This window comes from Pantherophis guttatus, chromosome 4 (assembly GCF_059756535.1).
Source record: "Pantherophis guttatus breed Tessera chromosome 4, ASM5975653v1, whole genome shotgun sequence".
NCBI classification, from domain to species: domain Eukaryota; kingdom Metazoa; phylum Chordata; class Lepidosauria; order Squamata; family Colubridae; genus Pantherophis; species Pantherophis guttatus.
This window is the reverse complement of record NC_142066.1, coordinates 84,702,280-84,720,189: the sequence shown is the minus strand read 5'-3', so window position 1 is coordinate 84,720,189 and position 17,910 is coordinate 84,702,280. Positions and strand designations below refer to the sequence as shown.

The 17,910-nt window shown below is 40.6% G+C and overlaps 1 protein-coding gene across 5 annotated transcripts in view; it reads left to right on the top strand.

Annotated features, from left to right (window-relative positions):
• The window catches only part of AVL9 (AVL9 cell migration associated), a 96,192-nt gene that overhangs the window by 38,306 nt on the left and 39,976 nt on the right, over positions 1 to 17,910 (top strand). For all 5 annotated transcript variants that reach the window (XR_015734234.1, XR_015734235.1, XM_034434975.3 and 2 more), the window contains exons 3-5: positions 12,258 to 12,343; positions 15,831 to 15,902; positions 17,618 to 17,707. Coding sequence is in view for 3 of the 5 variants with exons in the window: in XM_034434975.3 (XP_034290866.1) it covers positions 12,258 to 12,343; positions 15,831 to 15,902; positions 17,618 to 17,707 (248 nt within the window). In the remaining 2 variants the exon portion in view is untranslated. The remainder of the gene's footprint in view (positions 1 to 12,257; positions 12,344 to 15,830; positions 15,903 to 17,617; positions 17,708 to 17,910) is intronic.

Genomic DNA, 17,910 nt, shown 5'->3' with positions numbered 1-17,910 from the left:
TAAATTCTATCTTATCTATAACACGTGATTTTTGTTTTTTCCTCATCGTGTAAGCCAACCATCTCCCAGGTTTATTAGCATTACAAAATGTATTATGTCTGGCATATTGTATGCTGGTTGCTACTTGCCCAGCCATTAACATATTAAATTGCTCTCTTAAAATATTAATCATATCTTTTGCCTTTTTATCTCCCGGGTTAATTATAAGCAATTGTTCTTTCTTTTTAATTTCCTCCTCTATCTCTTTCCGTCTGTTTTGTTGTTTTAATCTATATTTATTATTCAAAAAAATTAATGTTCCTCTCATATATGCCTTACACGCATCCCATACCATCCCCATCGAAGTCCCTTTATTCATATTGTTAACAAAAAATTCTTTCATTTGTTTTTTAAGATCACACAAATTATCTTCATATCTAAATAAATTCTCATTTAACCTCCAAGACCTCCTTTCCCCTCTTTCCTGCTCTAGTTCCACCCAAACCGGGCTGTGATCAGATAAAGTTCTTGGACATATCTTCGTACTCTTCACCCTAGAAAAAAGATCGTTTGTAGTTAATATAAAATCAATCCTAGAAAAAGATTGATGCCTATCTGAAAAAAAAGTAAAATCACTCTCCAATACGTTCCTTTCTCTCCAAATGTCTCTAAGCTCCATATCCTCCAAAATATCAAAAAAAGATTTAGGCAACTTAGCACGCATGGAAATCTTGGAAAGACTTTTTTTATCTTTCTGGGCATTTATTACCCCATTCCAATCACCCATTAGAAGTAAAGATCTATAATCCCATTGTAATATTTTGGTATGTAAAAGTTTATAAAATTTATCTTGTTGTTGATTAGGTGCGTATACTCCAATTACAAGCAGCTTCCCCTTCTGTGTTGTTAATTCGATTGCAATATATCTACTTTGAGTGTCAGCCTCAATTAAATTGGCCACTAAGCCTCTTTTAACATATATAACTAGGCCATTTTTCTTTTCTGGTGCTGATGCCACAAAATGTGTACCTAATTTCGAATTTATCAAATACTTTTGATCTGAGGATTTTTTTATTTTTTTTTATTTGATTTATATGCCGCCCTTCTTCGGAGACTCAGGGCGGCTTACAGTGCGTTAAGCAAAAAGGATTTAATATGCGTTTCTTGCAAACAAATAACATCGTTCTGAAATTGCTTCAAATAATGAAATATTTTCTTTCTTTTTTGTGGAGAATTTAAACCGTTGACATTCCAAGATAAAAATTTATTTGCCATCTCTGGGCACTCCAAGCTTTGAAAGCATCAGCTGAACCTCCTCCGCCATTTTAGACTTCGGCCTAGCTCCTCCCCCTGCTTGTGTTTTTTGGACTTGTTGGGTTGAATCTTGAGGCTGTCGTGCCAGATGTTGTTTGTAAGTAGCTCTTGTCAATCGTTGATCTTTTGGCAGCTCTATCATCTTTAATGGCTCAAGTGGTGGTGGACCCCCACTCAACAGTAAATCTTCTTCCAAATTAGCTCCTCCAGCTAATGCTTGAGCATAAGTTTGTGGTTGCCCTCCATCTTTCTCTTGTTGTATCATTTCCAATTGCTTTCTAGCACTCCCTGGTGAGGGTGGCCTTCCAGCCTTTAAAACATTGACGTAAAAATCTTTTGCCTTTCCAACTGTGTTTAAGCGATGTCTTTGCCCAGCGTATGTCACTATTATCCCAAATGGGACATCCCATCTGTATTGGAGCTGCTGGTTTCTTAGTTCATTCACCAAAAAACCAAACTGCTTTCTGTCTCTTAACATTTTAGGAGGAAGCTCTTTCAGGACCACCAGCTCTTGTCCATCCACTTTACACTTGTTTCTATAAGAAGCTTGCAGAATGTCATTTCTAACTCTCCTTGTTGTGAAATAAATCACCACATCTCTTGGTAGCTGCTTTTGTTTTGCCAGCCAGGAATTGACCCTGTAAATTTTGTCCATTTGAATTGCCACGTCTTCTGGCCTTTCTAAGATCAGCTCTGCTAAAGCGTTGGAACAAACATCTTTTAAATTTTCACCACTCTTTTCTTTCAGACCTCAGGGAAAATTCCATTGATCTGTATTGTAACATAACCATTTCGTCATCCACTTTCTCTGTTTGTATCATAACCTCTCCTACTTTAGTTGCAAGCTCCAAGTTAGCATCATCAATTTCCCGTACTCTCTCCTCAATCTTTAACATATGAGTAGCCAGTCCTGAAACTGCAAAAACAATGTCATCTCTTATTTCATCATGTTTTTCCTCCACCACACTTAATTTTCTTTAACTCCTCTGAAAATTCTTTCATCATTTCTGTCTGATTGTTCAGGGCACCCATTATAAATTCTTTAAGGTCTTGTGACTGTGTGTCAGCCGGAAGTTGTTGTTTTGGAGTCACTACAGGGGAACCTCCTCCCCCTTTAGAAGTTGGTGGCTTTAGTTGTTTAGCAGCCATTTTATTTTTAAAAAGAATTATTTTCCTTTTGCAGCCACAGAATCTTATAAACAGTCTTACAAAGTATGTTTCAAGGTTTTTCCAAAATAAACAGTCCTCTCTTCAAGCTATACTCAATCCCCAGCAGTTTACTCTTCAGGCAGAGGGCTCTTAACAAGCAGTTTCCCTTTAACTTTCACTTTCCCTTCCGCTCATAACAAAGGCTTCCTCTCCAGCCTCCAGCTCAAGAGAGCTCCGTTTGCAACAATGTATTCACGGAGTTAAGTTCTGTTTCTTTTAGAAAGCTTGCACTCTTGCTTCCGCTCTGTCTGCTTTGTTAGAAATCATTAAAACTCACTGTTTGCGAGCAGAGTTGGATGCAGACGTCTTGCTCTGATTAACAGAGGCACCAGCGATCCGGAGCAATGGGAGGGGTGAACTGGGGAGCTCTCACCCTCCGAGTCCCTGGAATTAATCCAGTGACTTTCGGGGAGCTCTACCCACCCCCTCCGACTCTCCTCTCCTTCTTTGCCCGAAGGAGAGTTTTTTCAAACCGCCGGACAGCTGTTTAGCGCTGTCAGGGCTGTTTTTACAGATCGGGTGGCTGGCGGTCTATGGAGACCGTCTTCGTCGTCTGCGGAGCCACCGGAAGTCAATGTACAGTCTTTTCATCCATTGCTGTGAACAATTTGTAATGTACAAATACAAATTGTCTGAAATGGTATAGGGTTTCCTGCCTGAGCAGGAGGTTGAACTAAAACACCTCCACAGTCCCTTCCAACTCTGGGTCTACTACTGGGCTCATTTCTTCCGTTCCTTATTTTACCAGATTAACAGGTCCGTTTTGTGGGTCATGTAGTCCAACCCTCACCCCACCTAAGCAGGAGACCCTACACCAGTGGTTCTCAACCTTCCTAATGCCGCGACCCTTTAATACAGTTCCTCATGTTGTGGTGACCCCCAACCAAGGGTGGGTTCTAAAATTTTTTACTACCACAATAAAAAAGATGAAAGGGAAGAAAGCCAACCCCAAACAAATATTAAGATACTAAGATAAAGAATGAATTGTTAAACTTTAAAAATAAAAGAGAACAAATAGCAATAAATAGCAATAATTAGAAACACACATACAAACATACAACGTATTTGGCCGGTTCACAAATTTAAACAGTTGTAGGAGGTTAGCACCCACCCCTTTCCTAGAAGAATGAAATATTTTGGGAAATATTAAAAAGGCAGAATATTATATTTCCCTACCTGGATGAGAAATGGAGAAGCATATTTTACAGACAAAGCAGCTCCCACCTTCCTGCCCCCCACCCTTTGTTAATGGGCCAGAGGCAGAAAATCAATCCTTTGTCAAAGGACATTTGCAACACAATAGCAACAGAAACTAACACAATGGGCCCCATCAAGCCATGTGATCCTGTCCACCATTAAACCATCTTTCCAAGCAGTCTCCATGTTTCCAGTGTCTTTTTCCCCACTTGGAGCAGAACCCAGAAGGATATTTCTTCCAACACAGTATTTAGTCATTTCAATTAAATTTACAATTTCTATATTTCCTTTTTACCATATTTATTCCTCATCTATTTTTTAAAAAAACCAATATTATCCTTCATCCTCATCTCTAATCTTAATCAAATTCAATTTTTCCCTTCTATTCTATATTATACCCCTTCGCATTGTCATCTCTTTTTATATCCATCCTCACATTGGTTAATTATGTAATACAGTTGTTTAATACAAAGTCAACATTTTAATATAAATCAATTAGTTATATAACTATCTTTTTTGTATATTAATCAATATGAACATGAATATTCCAATTATTTCCATGCAATCCAATTTCTTACAAATCAATTAATTATATTTACCAATAATAATAAATCAAATAATTTCCCCCATATATTCCTCCAAACCACAACTTAACCAATTAATAGTATCTCAATTATTACAATTCCCTAGTTAAATAGAGCTTTTTTTCTTTTGTGTTTTAAAATCTTGGAACTCTCCTCTTTTGCCCTAAATTTCCCATTGTTTGCAGTTTTGCACCTACCTTTTTTGGTGAGGAAAAAGAAAAAGAAATCTCTCTGCCTCATTTTGTCACGTTGCAGCCTGCTTACTTTCAATTTTGCTTTTTCAGCATAGCTAGAGGGAAAAAAATCTGCTCCAGGAATTTACCTCTTTGCAGTTAGCTCTTTGAAGCCCTGCAGCAAGAATTTAAAGTTTTTTTTCCCTCTAGCCATCAGCTGGGACTCCGGAGGCAGCAATAGAGTGGGAGTGGGCGGGGTAAGCGAACGGCGACCGGGCGATCCAACAGAGGGTGAGGGTGAGTGAAGGTGTGGGGGGGGTGAGAGAGGGCTTTGGCGACCCCTGTGAAATGGCCGTTCGACCCCCAAAGGGGTCGCGACCCCCAGGTTGAGAACCGCTGCCCTACACCATTTCTGACAGAGGGCAGTCTAGTCTCTTCTTTAAAGCCTCCAGTGATGAAGCTCCCACAACTATGAACGCAACTTCTGTTCCATCTGCTCTCGCTGTCAAAGCATGCGAGGGAGGAGGGGGGTCACACAGCCCCTGGACAGAGCAACTTGCCAAAAATTAAGTAAGCGGTGAAGGCTGGCAAGCGAGGAAAGCTGGCAAGGAGCAGAGATCATTAATATTTAGTCACTTTTAGTGTCTGACACTATAGATAGTTAGTGTTTAAAAGGCAAGACTGAGACTGAGGTGAAAGTGGATTTAAGAATAACAGCCTGTAAGAATGACATGCAAAAGATGTAAAGAATGGCTGATATTTTCATAAGTACAATTAATTAATAATTGAAAAATAAACACTTAAAATGGAACTACAATGTGGGAGTTTGTTACTTTCTGCCACTATTGCCACAAAAATCTTTCCTAGCTAACACTACCTTATTTTAGCCCTGGTCTTATCTGGACTAACAATCCCTAATGGAATGCTCTCTCTATAGCAGAGAGAGAGAAGCCAGGGGAAGCCATGTTTAGGCACCTAAGCTTTTTAGACTTTTCATCTTAAAAATGTACTGAAGCTTTTTTCAGCATTCCAGCCAGGCGAGATTTTATTTCAGCAGCTGCTTATTTTCCTAGGATTCACATCATTTTATCTTTATGAATGCTTTAGCATTTGCTTTGCAACTAGAATGAACTTACTAGTGTGGTAAATTTTTAAGAGTGAGGGGGATTGGGGTCCAACAAAATGGGGACAAACAAAAAAGGTATAGTACAAGATCATCTAAGAAGTTAGATCAAGAAGAACGAATTTCATAGATACATTCACAGAGCAATACTGAATTATTTTTCTGAAATTTATTCCTCAGTTCAAAAAACAGGAATATATGAATTAGGTTCAGTATTGGGCTCAGCTTGTAGTCAAATCAAGTAGCTATTCAAGAGTTAGTGGTGTCATGGTTAGAAATAATGGTAAAGTAACATAGATTTAAAATCAGAAATATTTGGGTATTTTAAAGGGAATACATATTTAGTTTTACACATGTTAACAGCTGCTAGAATTGTGTTTGCACAACAGTAGAAAAACGAAGAGATCCCTATAGATGAAAATGTAATAAAAATATTAGAATGCGCAGAAATGAATAGATTAACACTTAAAATTAAGGAGAAGGCTTCAAATACTTTTTAATGTGGGATTTGTTTTATCAATGGCTAACTAACAGAAACAGAAGTTGGAAAACTAAAAATATAAAAGAAAATACCAATTACATAAGGAAAGTTCACTAAAATGGATAAGCAAATATTATTAGAATGTTATCATTATTAATGTGTAGGAAGTTATAGGGAGCATATACCCCCACCCTCACCTCCAAAAGTAGGACAGTGCCAGGAAAACACCAAAAGAATGAAAACAGTTTTCCCCCAAAAGACTGCAGATAAAACCAGTTTTTTCCCTTTGAAAGACAAACCCCAAAAGCAAACTTGAGCTAATTGGAATGCTATGAATAACAAATAGATTGAAAGTCCTGGAAAATGCCAGAAGATTAAATAACCAAGGGCAGATCCTGAAAATACTCAAGGAATCAGACTAAGAATGACTTTGAGAACTTCCATCTTCCTCCTCTCAGACGAGATTATCCCTCAGGACAGGAAAGACAAAGCCACAGAAATAAAAACCATCAAGGCATATCAAAAAACAATCACACTCACTACAGAAACCCACAAAATCTCATCAAGTTGCACAAATTTCAAAATATAAAAGCTATAGACTCATAACATAAAATTTGCTTGCAAGCTAACTCACAAAATTAAGTGTACCCAGACAATACACCATATAGATATTGAATGCTAAATTAAAAAAAAAAAAGAGCAACTTACCCAAAATTAGATGAAGGCAGGCAGGCCACGTGGGAGGCAGGCAGATTCGGGAGTCACTCACAGTCAGGTAAGCTGGAGGCATTAAATTGTATTGATTTTTCTGAATCAATTTAAAATTTTGAACACAATCAAGAAGAACACATGCACAGGGTTACCTTCCCATTCTAGATACAAAAGAACTTATACTGTGTATATGCACACAGTATATACACAGATATAATCAGATATTCAGATATAATCTGAAGCTATTGAGAACCTTAGACAAAACATTTTCTTGAGTTGCTGGAGTCAAGTGGCATACAAATTTAATTAATTAATTATTATTATTTACTTTATTCATTAAACATGAAACTCAGTCGACTGAACATTCAAAATGCATCACAAATACCATTGACTGTTGCTAACGGTTGATATGGGTTGCTGCCAGCGTCCTAGGTATCAACCAAGTACTTTGTTAAGATGTACAATGTTCCGAGTAGCAAAGTTTTTTGCACTTCTGCTGGTGTTATTGCAGGAAGCTGCAATTTGTTGATGTGTTTTGCACTGCAAAAAGCTGTGCTATTCGGAACGAAGTAAAGAAGGCAGGGTAGGGTATTATTTTGAAGAACACCTTGCATTACAATTATTTGCTTACAGACTGTTTTAAATATGGAGAAACATTCTGATATGTAGTATCTTACATTTCAAATTTGTTTAAACTTCAAGCAATTTTTGTTGCTGGAATGTGTAACTCATTTCTGAGTTACCAACATTGATCCAAGTGTTGGGATGGCTTTTAAAAAAGGAATGTGGAAGTATATAGATGACCAACATGATTTACAAATATCCATCCTCAGTAGATTACAAATTACAGTTGTTTTTAGTCATCTGTAGTGATAACAGATATGATGGAGTTATTTTTCACTATAAATTTTTAAATGATCAAAGCTAAATGAAGACAGAATAGAGCATTTTTAATACAGGAATCAAGTTCCTTGTAGCAAGACAGATCATTATTAGAGAAGTAAATGAGTTAACATAGTTACCTACAATTATTTCCTAATGTTATATGCATGCCAATATATAATGCAAGCGGGCCTAGCCACAGGGACTGCTGGGAAGGCTGCAGGGAAGGCAGGTAAGCATGGCGGAGCTGCAGGCCGTGGAGAAGAGAGTAGGGAAGGCCTTCGCAAGGAACCTGGCCACAGGGACCGTTGGGAAGGCCATGGGTAAGGCAGGCAAGCATGGCAAGGCCACAGGGAAGGGAGTAGGGAAGGCCTTCGCAAGCGGGCCTGGCCACTGGGACCGCCGGGAAGGCTGCGGGGAAGGCAGGCAAGCATGGTGGGGCCCCGGGCCGCAGGGAATAGAGTAGGGAAGGCAGGCAGGATGGGGGGGCAGCTAGCTAGGCTTGCTTACTCGGGCAGACTGCTTACTTGGGCAACAGGTACCACGTGGGAAGGCAGGCAAGCCGCAGAGACTGTGTGGTCAACGCAAGTCAGGAGCCATATTTTACTTAGCTATGCCAGGGGGGCAAGATGGGGAGTGACTGGGTGGGGTGGGGCCGAGCGGGCAGGCGGGGGCGGGGCCATAGGTGCTATTTGTCGGTTCTCCAAACTACTCAAAATTTCCGCTACCAGTTCGCCCGAACTGGCTTAATACCACCTCTATTTGTCTCACTCTGGGCGAAAAGTGCACGGTGGAGGTGGATGGAGACAGGCGACCCCGATGTGCTGCATGGCTGCTTGGCTCACAGGCTCGCAAGACAGTTGTGTGGTGGTACTGGCAGCAGGCAGAGGCACGGGGAAGGGGAAGGCAGCCACCCACACTATTCCTCCCACCTTCTGGTTGCCTGCGGCTGCAATGGCTTACAGGGCTTCCCAGGGCAGACACATTTTTCACGCAGACACAGAAATGACAGAGACTCAAAGCTTTGTCTACTTGCAAATGGGACACTTTGAAACAGAGCGATTAGCATCCCATTTGTAAGCAGATGAAGCTTTGTCTCCCTCTGGGGGAGAGTTGCATGGCAGAGCCAGAAGCACGGGGAAGAGACAGGCGATCCCAACGTGCCACCCACTGTTTCCCACTGTCTCTTGGGTTGCCCGCGGCCATGCCAGGCTGGCACCCCCATGGGACATCGGGATCGCCTGCCTCCCCCATGCCTCTGCCTCCGCCTGCTTCCAGTGCCGCTGTGCAAGTCTCCTGCGAGCCTTTTGTGAGCCAGGCAGCTGTGCAGCACGTCCAGATTGCCTGTTTCCCCCCGCCTCTGCTTCCGTGCTCAGACTAACTGCTCTCTGCCAAGGGGCTAGCAGGCTGCGGCTGCTGCTGGAGACTGTCGGCCCACGCGCACTCGCTGCCTCTTCTGTTGGTCATACCTATCCCTCCCGGCTTATTTTTGGGGTAGGGCTTATATTGGGCCCACCCCAAAAAAATCAGGCTATGGCTTATTTTCAGGTTGGGTCTAATTTTCAGGGAATCGCGGTAGTTACCAATTATTCTACTACTGTTACAATAAGCCATTAATGCATAGTTGTAGTAAAAGAAAAAAGGTACGCTTTCAGAACCAATTCCTTGGTTGCTGAGAGGCAGTTTATCTCCATATTAGGTTGCCACTCACCCTCTTTGCTTAATATTGTTGTTGTTGTTGTTGTTTATATTTATATACCGCCCTCCTCCCAAAGGATTTGGGGCGGTGAACAGCCAACAGGTAAAATACAAAATTTAAAAACAGTATTAAAATCCGATTAAATTAATTTGGCCCACAATTAAAAGCACCCCTGTATTAAGACCCATAATTAAACAGTTTAAAAATTAAAACAATTTAAAAGAGTTAGGCCAGCCCGGCTGGTTGGAATAAAAACGTCTTTAGGGCACGGCGAAAGGTGCGTAGATCCGGGATCTGCCATATCTCCGGGGGCAGCTCATTCCAGAGGGTAGGTGCCCCCACAGAGAAGGCTCTCCCTTTGGGGGCCGCCAGTCAGCATTGTTTGACCGATGGCACCCTGAGGAGCCCCTCTCTGTGGGAGCGTACTGGTCGGTGGGAGGCTATCAGTGGCAGAAGGTGGTCTCGTAAATACCCGGGTCTTAAGCCATGGAACGCTCTAAAGGTGGTAACCAATACCTTGAAGCGCACCCGGAAGACTACCGGGAGCCAGTGCAGCTCGCGCAGGAGAGGTGTTACATGGGAGCGCCAAGTTGCCCCAGAACGCAGCCGCATTCTGGACCAGCTGGAGCCTCCGGATGCTCTTCAAGGGGAGCCCCATTAGAGGGCATTACAGTAATCCAGGCGGCAGGTGACGAAAGCATGAGTGACCCTGCGTAAGGCATCCCGATCCAGAAAGGGACGCAACTGGCGGATCAGGCGAACCTGATAAAAAGCCCCCCTGACCACAGCCGTCATATGCTCTTCTAAAGACAGCCGTGTATCCAGGAGGATGCCCAAGTTGCGGGCCCTCTCTGTGGGGGCCAACGACTCGCCCCCAATAGTCAGCAATGGCGTCAACTGACTATATCGGGATGCCGGAAGCCACAGCCACTCAGTCTTGGACGGGTTGAGCCTGAGCCTGTTTCTCCCCATCCAGATCAGCACGGCCTCCAGGCACCGGGACATCACATCAAGGGCATCGTTGGGGTGGCCCGGGGTGGAGATGTACAGCTGAGTGTCATCAGCGTACAGATGGCACTTCACCCCGAAACCACGGATGATCTCACCCAGTGGCTTCACATAAATGTTGAACAAAAGGGGCGAGAAAACCGACCCTTGTGGCACCCCACAAGGCGCCTCAAGGTCGATCTCTGTCCCCCCCGTCAATATGAACTACGACCGGTCAGAGAGGAAGGAGGAGAACCACCGCAACACGATGCCACCTACCCCCAACCCCTCCAATCGGCGTAGCATGATACCATGATCGATGGTATCAAAAGCCGCTGAGAGGTCTAATAGGACCAGGACAGAGGAACAGCCCCTGTCCCGAGCCCTCAAGAGATCATCAACCAACGTGAACCCTCATTCAAAGAAGCATTAATAATCCCCTGGAGCCAGCCTCATGCAACCTCCCGGGAGGCCAGCACCAGCCAGGAGGGACACGGGTCCAATAAACATGTGGCCGCACTAAGCCTGCCAGAATATATTCTGTTAATATTGTGGATAGTAATTAATTGCATAAAGGGCAGCTTAAAATATAATAAGGAAAATTGGTTTAGGTTTTCCATCTCAACCAGCTGTGAAAATAGCCAATAACAAAAAATTTCATAATTACCAATATCCTATCTACTTAAAAATATGCATTTTTCCAATCTGAAGGAAGCAAAGGTGCTTTGGATCAGTCATGGGTACTTTCTATATCTTAAAAGAGTTGCATCCTATCAAGGTTTGCATGCATTTCCTGAGCTCCCTGGCTACTGTGAAACAGCCCGTTTCCTTGCTGACAGAGTCAGAGAGGATGTGCTCATAGGATTTGAAGGACGTTTGCCCTTTTTGTGTCTAAATAACATACTGTATATCTCTATCTGCCTTGAAAGGCTGTATGAACCAGATGAACTAGGAATTTTGCAATATGCAGGAAGAAAGAAAGCAACTTAGACATTTGGATGTATATGAAAACAGCTGGAAAAGCTTTTTATACAGGACTGCAGTCCTTGTAAAAGACCTAGATATTTTAATGAATCATGTATCATATGTATTTTAAGATTATATTGTCTCAAATTTGGAATTAGAATCTTGAAAGGAAGTTTTAAAATGCCAGGTTTGATACTTTATGTTTAACATATATTATGGTCATATATTTTGTTATTGGTTATCTAAATAGATACCATAGCTAACCCTACCCTAATTTAATATTGATTGGGTTCATACATTACTCTAAACTAGGGCTGTCAAACTCCCGGCCCACTGGCTGGATGTGTCATGCACTGGCCACGCCTGGTTTAGCGAAGGGGAAAAAAGTCCCGATACATCACGTGACGCCACCGTGACAACACAATGGCTGGATTCACAAATCATGCTAAATTAAAATCTACAGACCATATTAATGGCCTTTGTGATATGTGAAGCTAGTGCATAATTATAATTTAGATAGCAACCTATTAGAAAAAAAGTAGAAACTTTCTATTCTCTTCAGCAGGATGATGAATGAGAAGGTGCTGAACTTTTGTATATTGATTCAAATTAACCAAACAATTCTTTAGGAGCAGTTTACCTGAATGAATAATGTTGCGGATATAGAAACTCTTAACAGAATCCCTATTGCCTGGAATGCTCTTTACCACCATCAAAAAAACCCCAAACCAAAGAATTACTTCAGTATGATTAAAATCACAAGTTTTTAAAAATAGTAACATGCACATTTATATTACCAAACCAAAAGTTGCATTTTTTCCCCTGATTATGGTACATTAATTTGAAATTTCGTCCTTAGGATTATTTGGAAAATTATATTACTAAAGAAACTTAATGTCTCAATGTGATACTTATAAGGGATAGCAAAACAATCTCTTCTCTTCTTTTTTAGACACAGTGTTTTTCCATTTGCCACCAAGAAGTGGAGATCGAAGCACAATATATGGGGTCTCTTGTTATAGGCAAATTGAAGCTAAGGTAATAAATCTGAAGTTAGGTAAACATTTTATTGACAATTTATTGAAAATGCACTTGAGATACTCTTCAATTTACAACCATGGTAGAGCCTGGAATTTCAATAATAAGTCCCTATTGAAGTGCTATAGTATGTATCCAGATTCAATTTTACAAGTTTTTACAATGGTTATAAAGCAAGTCACTATGGTGTTAAACAAATCATGTGGTCATTAAGCGAATCCTAGCATTTTTGAACCCTTTGCCAAAAAATGGTAAAAAGGTCATAAATTGTAGTCACCTGACTGTTGAACACTACAACTGGCCATAAATGCAATATGTAACTGAGATGTGATCATGTGACTAAAGGGTGGGAAGGGAGTAGTTATAATTTCAACAATAAGTCATAAGTAGCTTTTTAAAAATCTGCTATAACTTCAACCAGTTGTTAAAAGACCAATTATAAGTTGAGGACTGTATATTGTATACTGGTTTTTACATGTTCATTTGATATTGTACATCTGCATGGTTGTTTAAATGCTAAACAAGAGTGAAGTAACTGGGCCAAATCCGAAAGGAGACTCAGCTGTGGATGCATCTGGTGGTGAAAGGAAAGTCCAACGTTGTAAAGATTTTTTCTCCATAGGAACCTGGAATGTAAGATTCATGAATCAAGGCAAACTGGACGTGATCAAACAAGAGATGACAAGATTGAACATCGACATCTTAGGAACCAGCAAACTAAAAAGGACAAGAATGGGTGAATTTAATTCAGATGACCATCAGGTATACTACTGCAAGCAAGAATCCCTCAGAAGAAATGGAGTAGCCTTCATAATCAATAAAAGAGTAGGAAAAGCAATACTAGGATACAATCCTCAAAATGATAGAATGATCTCAGTTCGAATCTAAGGCAAACCATTCAATATCACAGTAATCCAAGTCTATGCCCCAGCCACTTGTGCTGAAAAGAATGAAATTGACCGGTTCCATGAAGCCCTACAGCACCTTATAGAATTAAAATGATATCCTTATCATTATGAGTGCTTGGAATGCTAAAGTAGGAAACCAAAAGATAACCGGAATAACAGGCAAGTTTGGCCTTGGAGTACAAAATGAAGCAGGGCACAGGCTGATAGAATTCTGTCAAGATAATATGACGGTCATAGCAAATACTCTTTTCCAACAACCCAAGAGACGACTCTACACATGAACATCACCAGACGGTCAACACAGAAATCAGATTGACTATGTGCTCTGTAGCCAAAGATGGAGAAGCTCTATACAGTCAGTAAAAACAAGGCCAGGAGCTGACTGTGGCTCAGATCATGAGCTTCTTGTTGCAAAATTTAGACTTAAATTGAAGAAAGTAGGGAAAAGCACTAGGCCACTCCAGTATGAACTAAATCATATCCCTGATGAATATACAGTAGAGGTGACAAATAGATTTAAGGAATCAGATCTGATAGAGTGCCTGAAGAACTATGGATGGAGGTTCACAACATTGTACAAGAGATAGCAACTAAAATCATCTCAGAGAAAAAGAAATGCAAGAAAGCAAAGTGGTTGTCTGAGGAAGCTTTGCAAATAGCTGAGGAAAGAAGGGAAGCGAAAGGCAAGGGAGAAAGAGAAAAATACACCCAATTGAATGCAGAATTCCAGAGAATAGTTAGAAGAGATAAGAATGCTTTTTTAAATGAACAGTGCAAAGAAATAGAAAAAAAAACCAATAGGATAGGGAGGACCAGAAATCTCTTCAAGAAAATTGGAGATATGAAGGGAACGTTTCATGCAAAGATGGGCATGCTAAAGGACCAAAATGGCAAGGACCTAACATAGGCAGAAGACATTAAGAAGAGGTGGCAAAATTACACAGAAGAACTTTACAAGAACGAGCTTAACATCCCTGATAACCACGAAGGGGGGGTCACTGACCTCGAGCCAGACATCCTAAAATGTGAAGTCAAATGGGCCGTAAGAAATCTGAGCAACAACAAAGCTAGTGGAGGAGACACTATTCCAGCTGAGCTATTCAAAATCATAAAAGACGATGGAGTAAAAGTGCTACACTCAATTTGCCAGCAAATTTGGAAAACTCAACAGTGGCCACAGGATTGGAAAAGGTCAGTTTACATTCCAATTCCAAAGAAAGGCAATGCCAAAGAATGTTCAAACTATCACACCATTGCACTCATTTCACATGCTAGTAAGATTATGCTGAAAATCCTACAAGGTAGGCTCCAGCAGTATGTGGATCAAGAACTACCAGAAGTACAGGCAGGATTTCGAAGAGGCAGAGGAACTAGAGATCAAATTGCTAATATACGCTGGATCATGGAGAAAGCTAGGGAGTTCCAGAAAAACATCTACTTCTGCTTCATTGACTATGCTAAAGCCTTTGATTGTGTGGATCACAACAAATTGTGGTAAGTTCTTAAAGAGATGGGAGTACCAGACCATCTTATTTGTCTCTTAAGAAACCTAATGCAGGTCAAGAAGCAATAGTGAGAACTGGACACAGAACCACTGATTGGTTCAAAATTGGGAAAGGAGTCTGTCAAGGCTATATACTGCCGCCCTGCCTATTTAACTTATATGCAGAGCACATCATGAGAAAGGCGGGGCTAGATGAATCAAAAGTTGGGGATTGCCGGGAGAAATATCAACAACCTCAGATATGCAGATGATACCACTCTAATGGCAGAAAGCAAAGTAGAACTAAAGAGCCTATTGATGTGGGTGAAGAAGGAGAGTGCAAAAGTTGGCTTGAAACTCAACATTAAGAAAACTAAGATCATGGCATCTGGCCTTCTCAATTCCTGGCAAATAGATGGGGAAGAAATGGAGGTAGTGACAGATCTGCAGCCAAGAAATTAAAAGACGCTTTATCCTGGGGAGGAAAGCTATGGCAAGTCTAGACAGCATACTAAAAATCAGAGACATCACCCTGCCAACAAAAGTGCATATAATCAAGGCTATGGTTTTCCCAGTTGCAATGTATGGCTGTGAAAGTTGGACCATAAGAAAGGCTGAACACCAAAGAATCGAGGCCTTTGAACTGTGGTGCTGGAGAAGACTCTGCAAGTCCCTTGGACTGCAAGGCTATCAAACTGGTCAGTCCTAGAGGAGATCATCCCTGACTGGTCTTTAGAAGGCCAGGTTCTGAAGATGAAACTCAAATACTTTGGCCATCTAATGAGAAGGAAGGACTCACTGGAGAAGTGCCTAATGCTGGGAAAGATTGAGGGCAAAAGAAGAACGGGACGACAGAGAAGGAGGTGGCTGAATGGAGTCACTGAAGCAGTAGGCATGAGTTTAAATGGACTCCAGAGGATGGTAGAGGACAGGAAGGCCTGGGGGAATGTTGTCCATGGGGTCACAATGGGTTGGACACAACTTCACAACTAACAACAACAACAAAATAAATGTCATATTTTAGTGAAAAAAATGTTTGCTTTTAAATGGAAATAAGTAAAGAAAAGTTTTTAAGTTTAATTTTTCTTCCTTTAAGGCATTGAAAGTTCGGCAAGCAGACATTACTCGAGAAACAGTACAGAAAAGTGTATGTGTTCTAAGTCAGCTGGTAAGAGATAAGACAACATATGATACTTTGGTTTTGGATGTTTATATTAGATATGAATAATTCATGAACTGAAATATGAATCAAATATATCCTTTCCAGATGGTTTGTTTGACAGAGAAAAATACTCTATATAAACAGTTAAATAAGAGTAACCCAACTGTATATGCTCGTACTACTATACTTTTCAACATAGTATATTGTGATGTAGGGTACAAAAAATTATTGAAGCTTATACTGTTTTAAAGTCTTTTTTCAACTTTAACTTCAACTCATATGAAACTAAATTTAGAAAATAACATTCAATTCCTGGCCCCAGTTTTAAGAGAAAGAAGACTATGATTCCTTACATGATTTTTTTGGCCTTTCTCTATGGGTGTGAGTGTATATTCAGAATATGAAGAAATAGTTTTATGAAAAAATTAATCTGAAACATAGAGTTCTGAATTGGTCTCTTATTAGGCAAAACAATACAATGTTCTTCACAATTAATTTAGATCTAAATACTTGTCTCCCTAGTCTTGTCTCCCAGTTTGTTATTCTTTTACAACACCAGTTTTTTAATGAAATAGAATGAAGTACTTTGCCCATATTTTACTGTATTACTATATAGTCAGTGGTGGGTTGCCCCCGGTTCGGACTGGTTCACAAGAACCGGTAGTAAAACTGGTGGGAGGCCCCACCCACCGCCCAGGATGTCATCATCGGCGATCTGCGCAGAAGCTTCTGCGCATGCGCAGAAGCAAGGCGCGTAAGCGAGCAAAGCAAGCAAAGTGAGAGATCCCATTGCGAACGAATAGTAAAGGTAAGTAGAACCCATCCCTGTATATAATGTTTTGAATAAAAACATATTCAAAAAAAACCCCACAGATTTATGTACAATTAGAACCAGTGTTGTTTTGAAAGTCAGATGTCTCAAAAGTGTTTTTTCAAGAGGCAACTGGACTTTCTGGTTTTTTCTTTGAAGACATTTTGCTTCTCATCCAAGAAGCTTCTTCATCTCTGACTGGATGGTGGGGAATGGAAAGATTTATACTCCTTGCAGATAGCTGGTCATTTGCATTCTTTTAGCAAGTAATTAAGGTCACCTAGAGGTTTATCTGTCATCAGGGTCACCTGGGTGGTGCAAATGGATGTGGAGCCTTCTTGGAACTGTTTAAATGACTGTTGTAGATTGAGATAGATTATGTCGTATCCTTCCCCTTCTGTTGAGAGAGGGCTGTTCAGTTTTGACATAGATGGCCTCTTTGATTCCTGTTTCAAACCAGTGGTCCTCCCTGTCCAAAATGTGAACTTTGCTGTCTTCAAAAGAGTTAGCCTGTGTCTTTTAAATGCAGGTGGGCTGCTGTATCTAGTCCTGCTGTGTTTGTTATCCTATGTTGTGCCATGTGCTTATGAAGTGGTTGTTTTGTTTCCTCAATGTACAGATCTGTACCTGGGTCGTTGCATTGTACTGCATATACCTCATTGCTCAGTTTTTGTCCAGTTCTTTTATCTTGTCTACCCCAAAGATAAAACACTCATATGATACTGTATAGAATAACTGACCATTCCAATTCATATTCATAAATCAGCTGCAACTGTATATGATATATGGCTTGAAGAATATGCAGTGTATTCAGCTTGTTCAAATTCATCTGTTTTTAATGACTAGATTCTGTTATTATTATCTCCTTTTTGTCTCTGTTGATATAATATGATGCTCTTTTTCTTGCAAGCCTCTATATGGGCTACTTCAAGCTAAGTTGCAGCTAATTACACATGCCTACTTTGAAGAGAAAGACTTCTCACAAATTTCAATTCTTAAGGTATGTTTTAAACGTACAAAAGTAAAATTGTTTGAAAGATTGAGAGAGAGGGGGGGGGGGGGAAAGAAAGAGAAAGAACACAGTAACATTAAAAGTGGAATGGAGGAAGTGAAATCAGCCATTGCTGATAGAAGAGTATAAACACTTACCAGAGTCCATGATCAGAATAAAATGGAAGGTTCAGCTTAGTTATATTCTTTGCA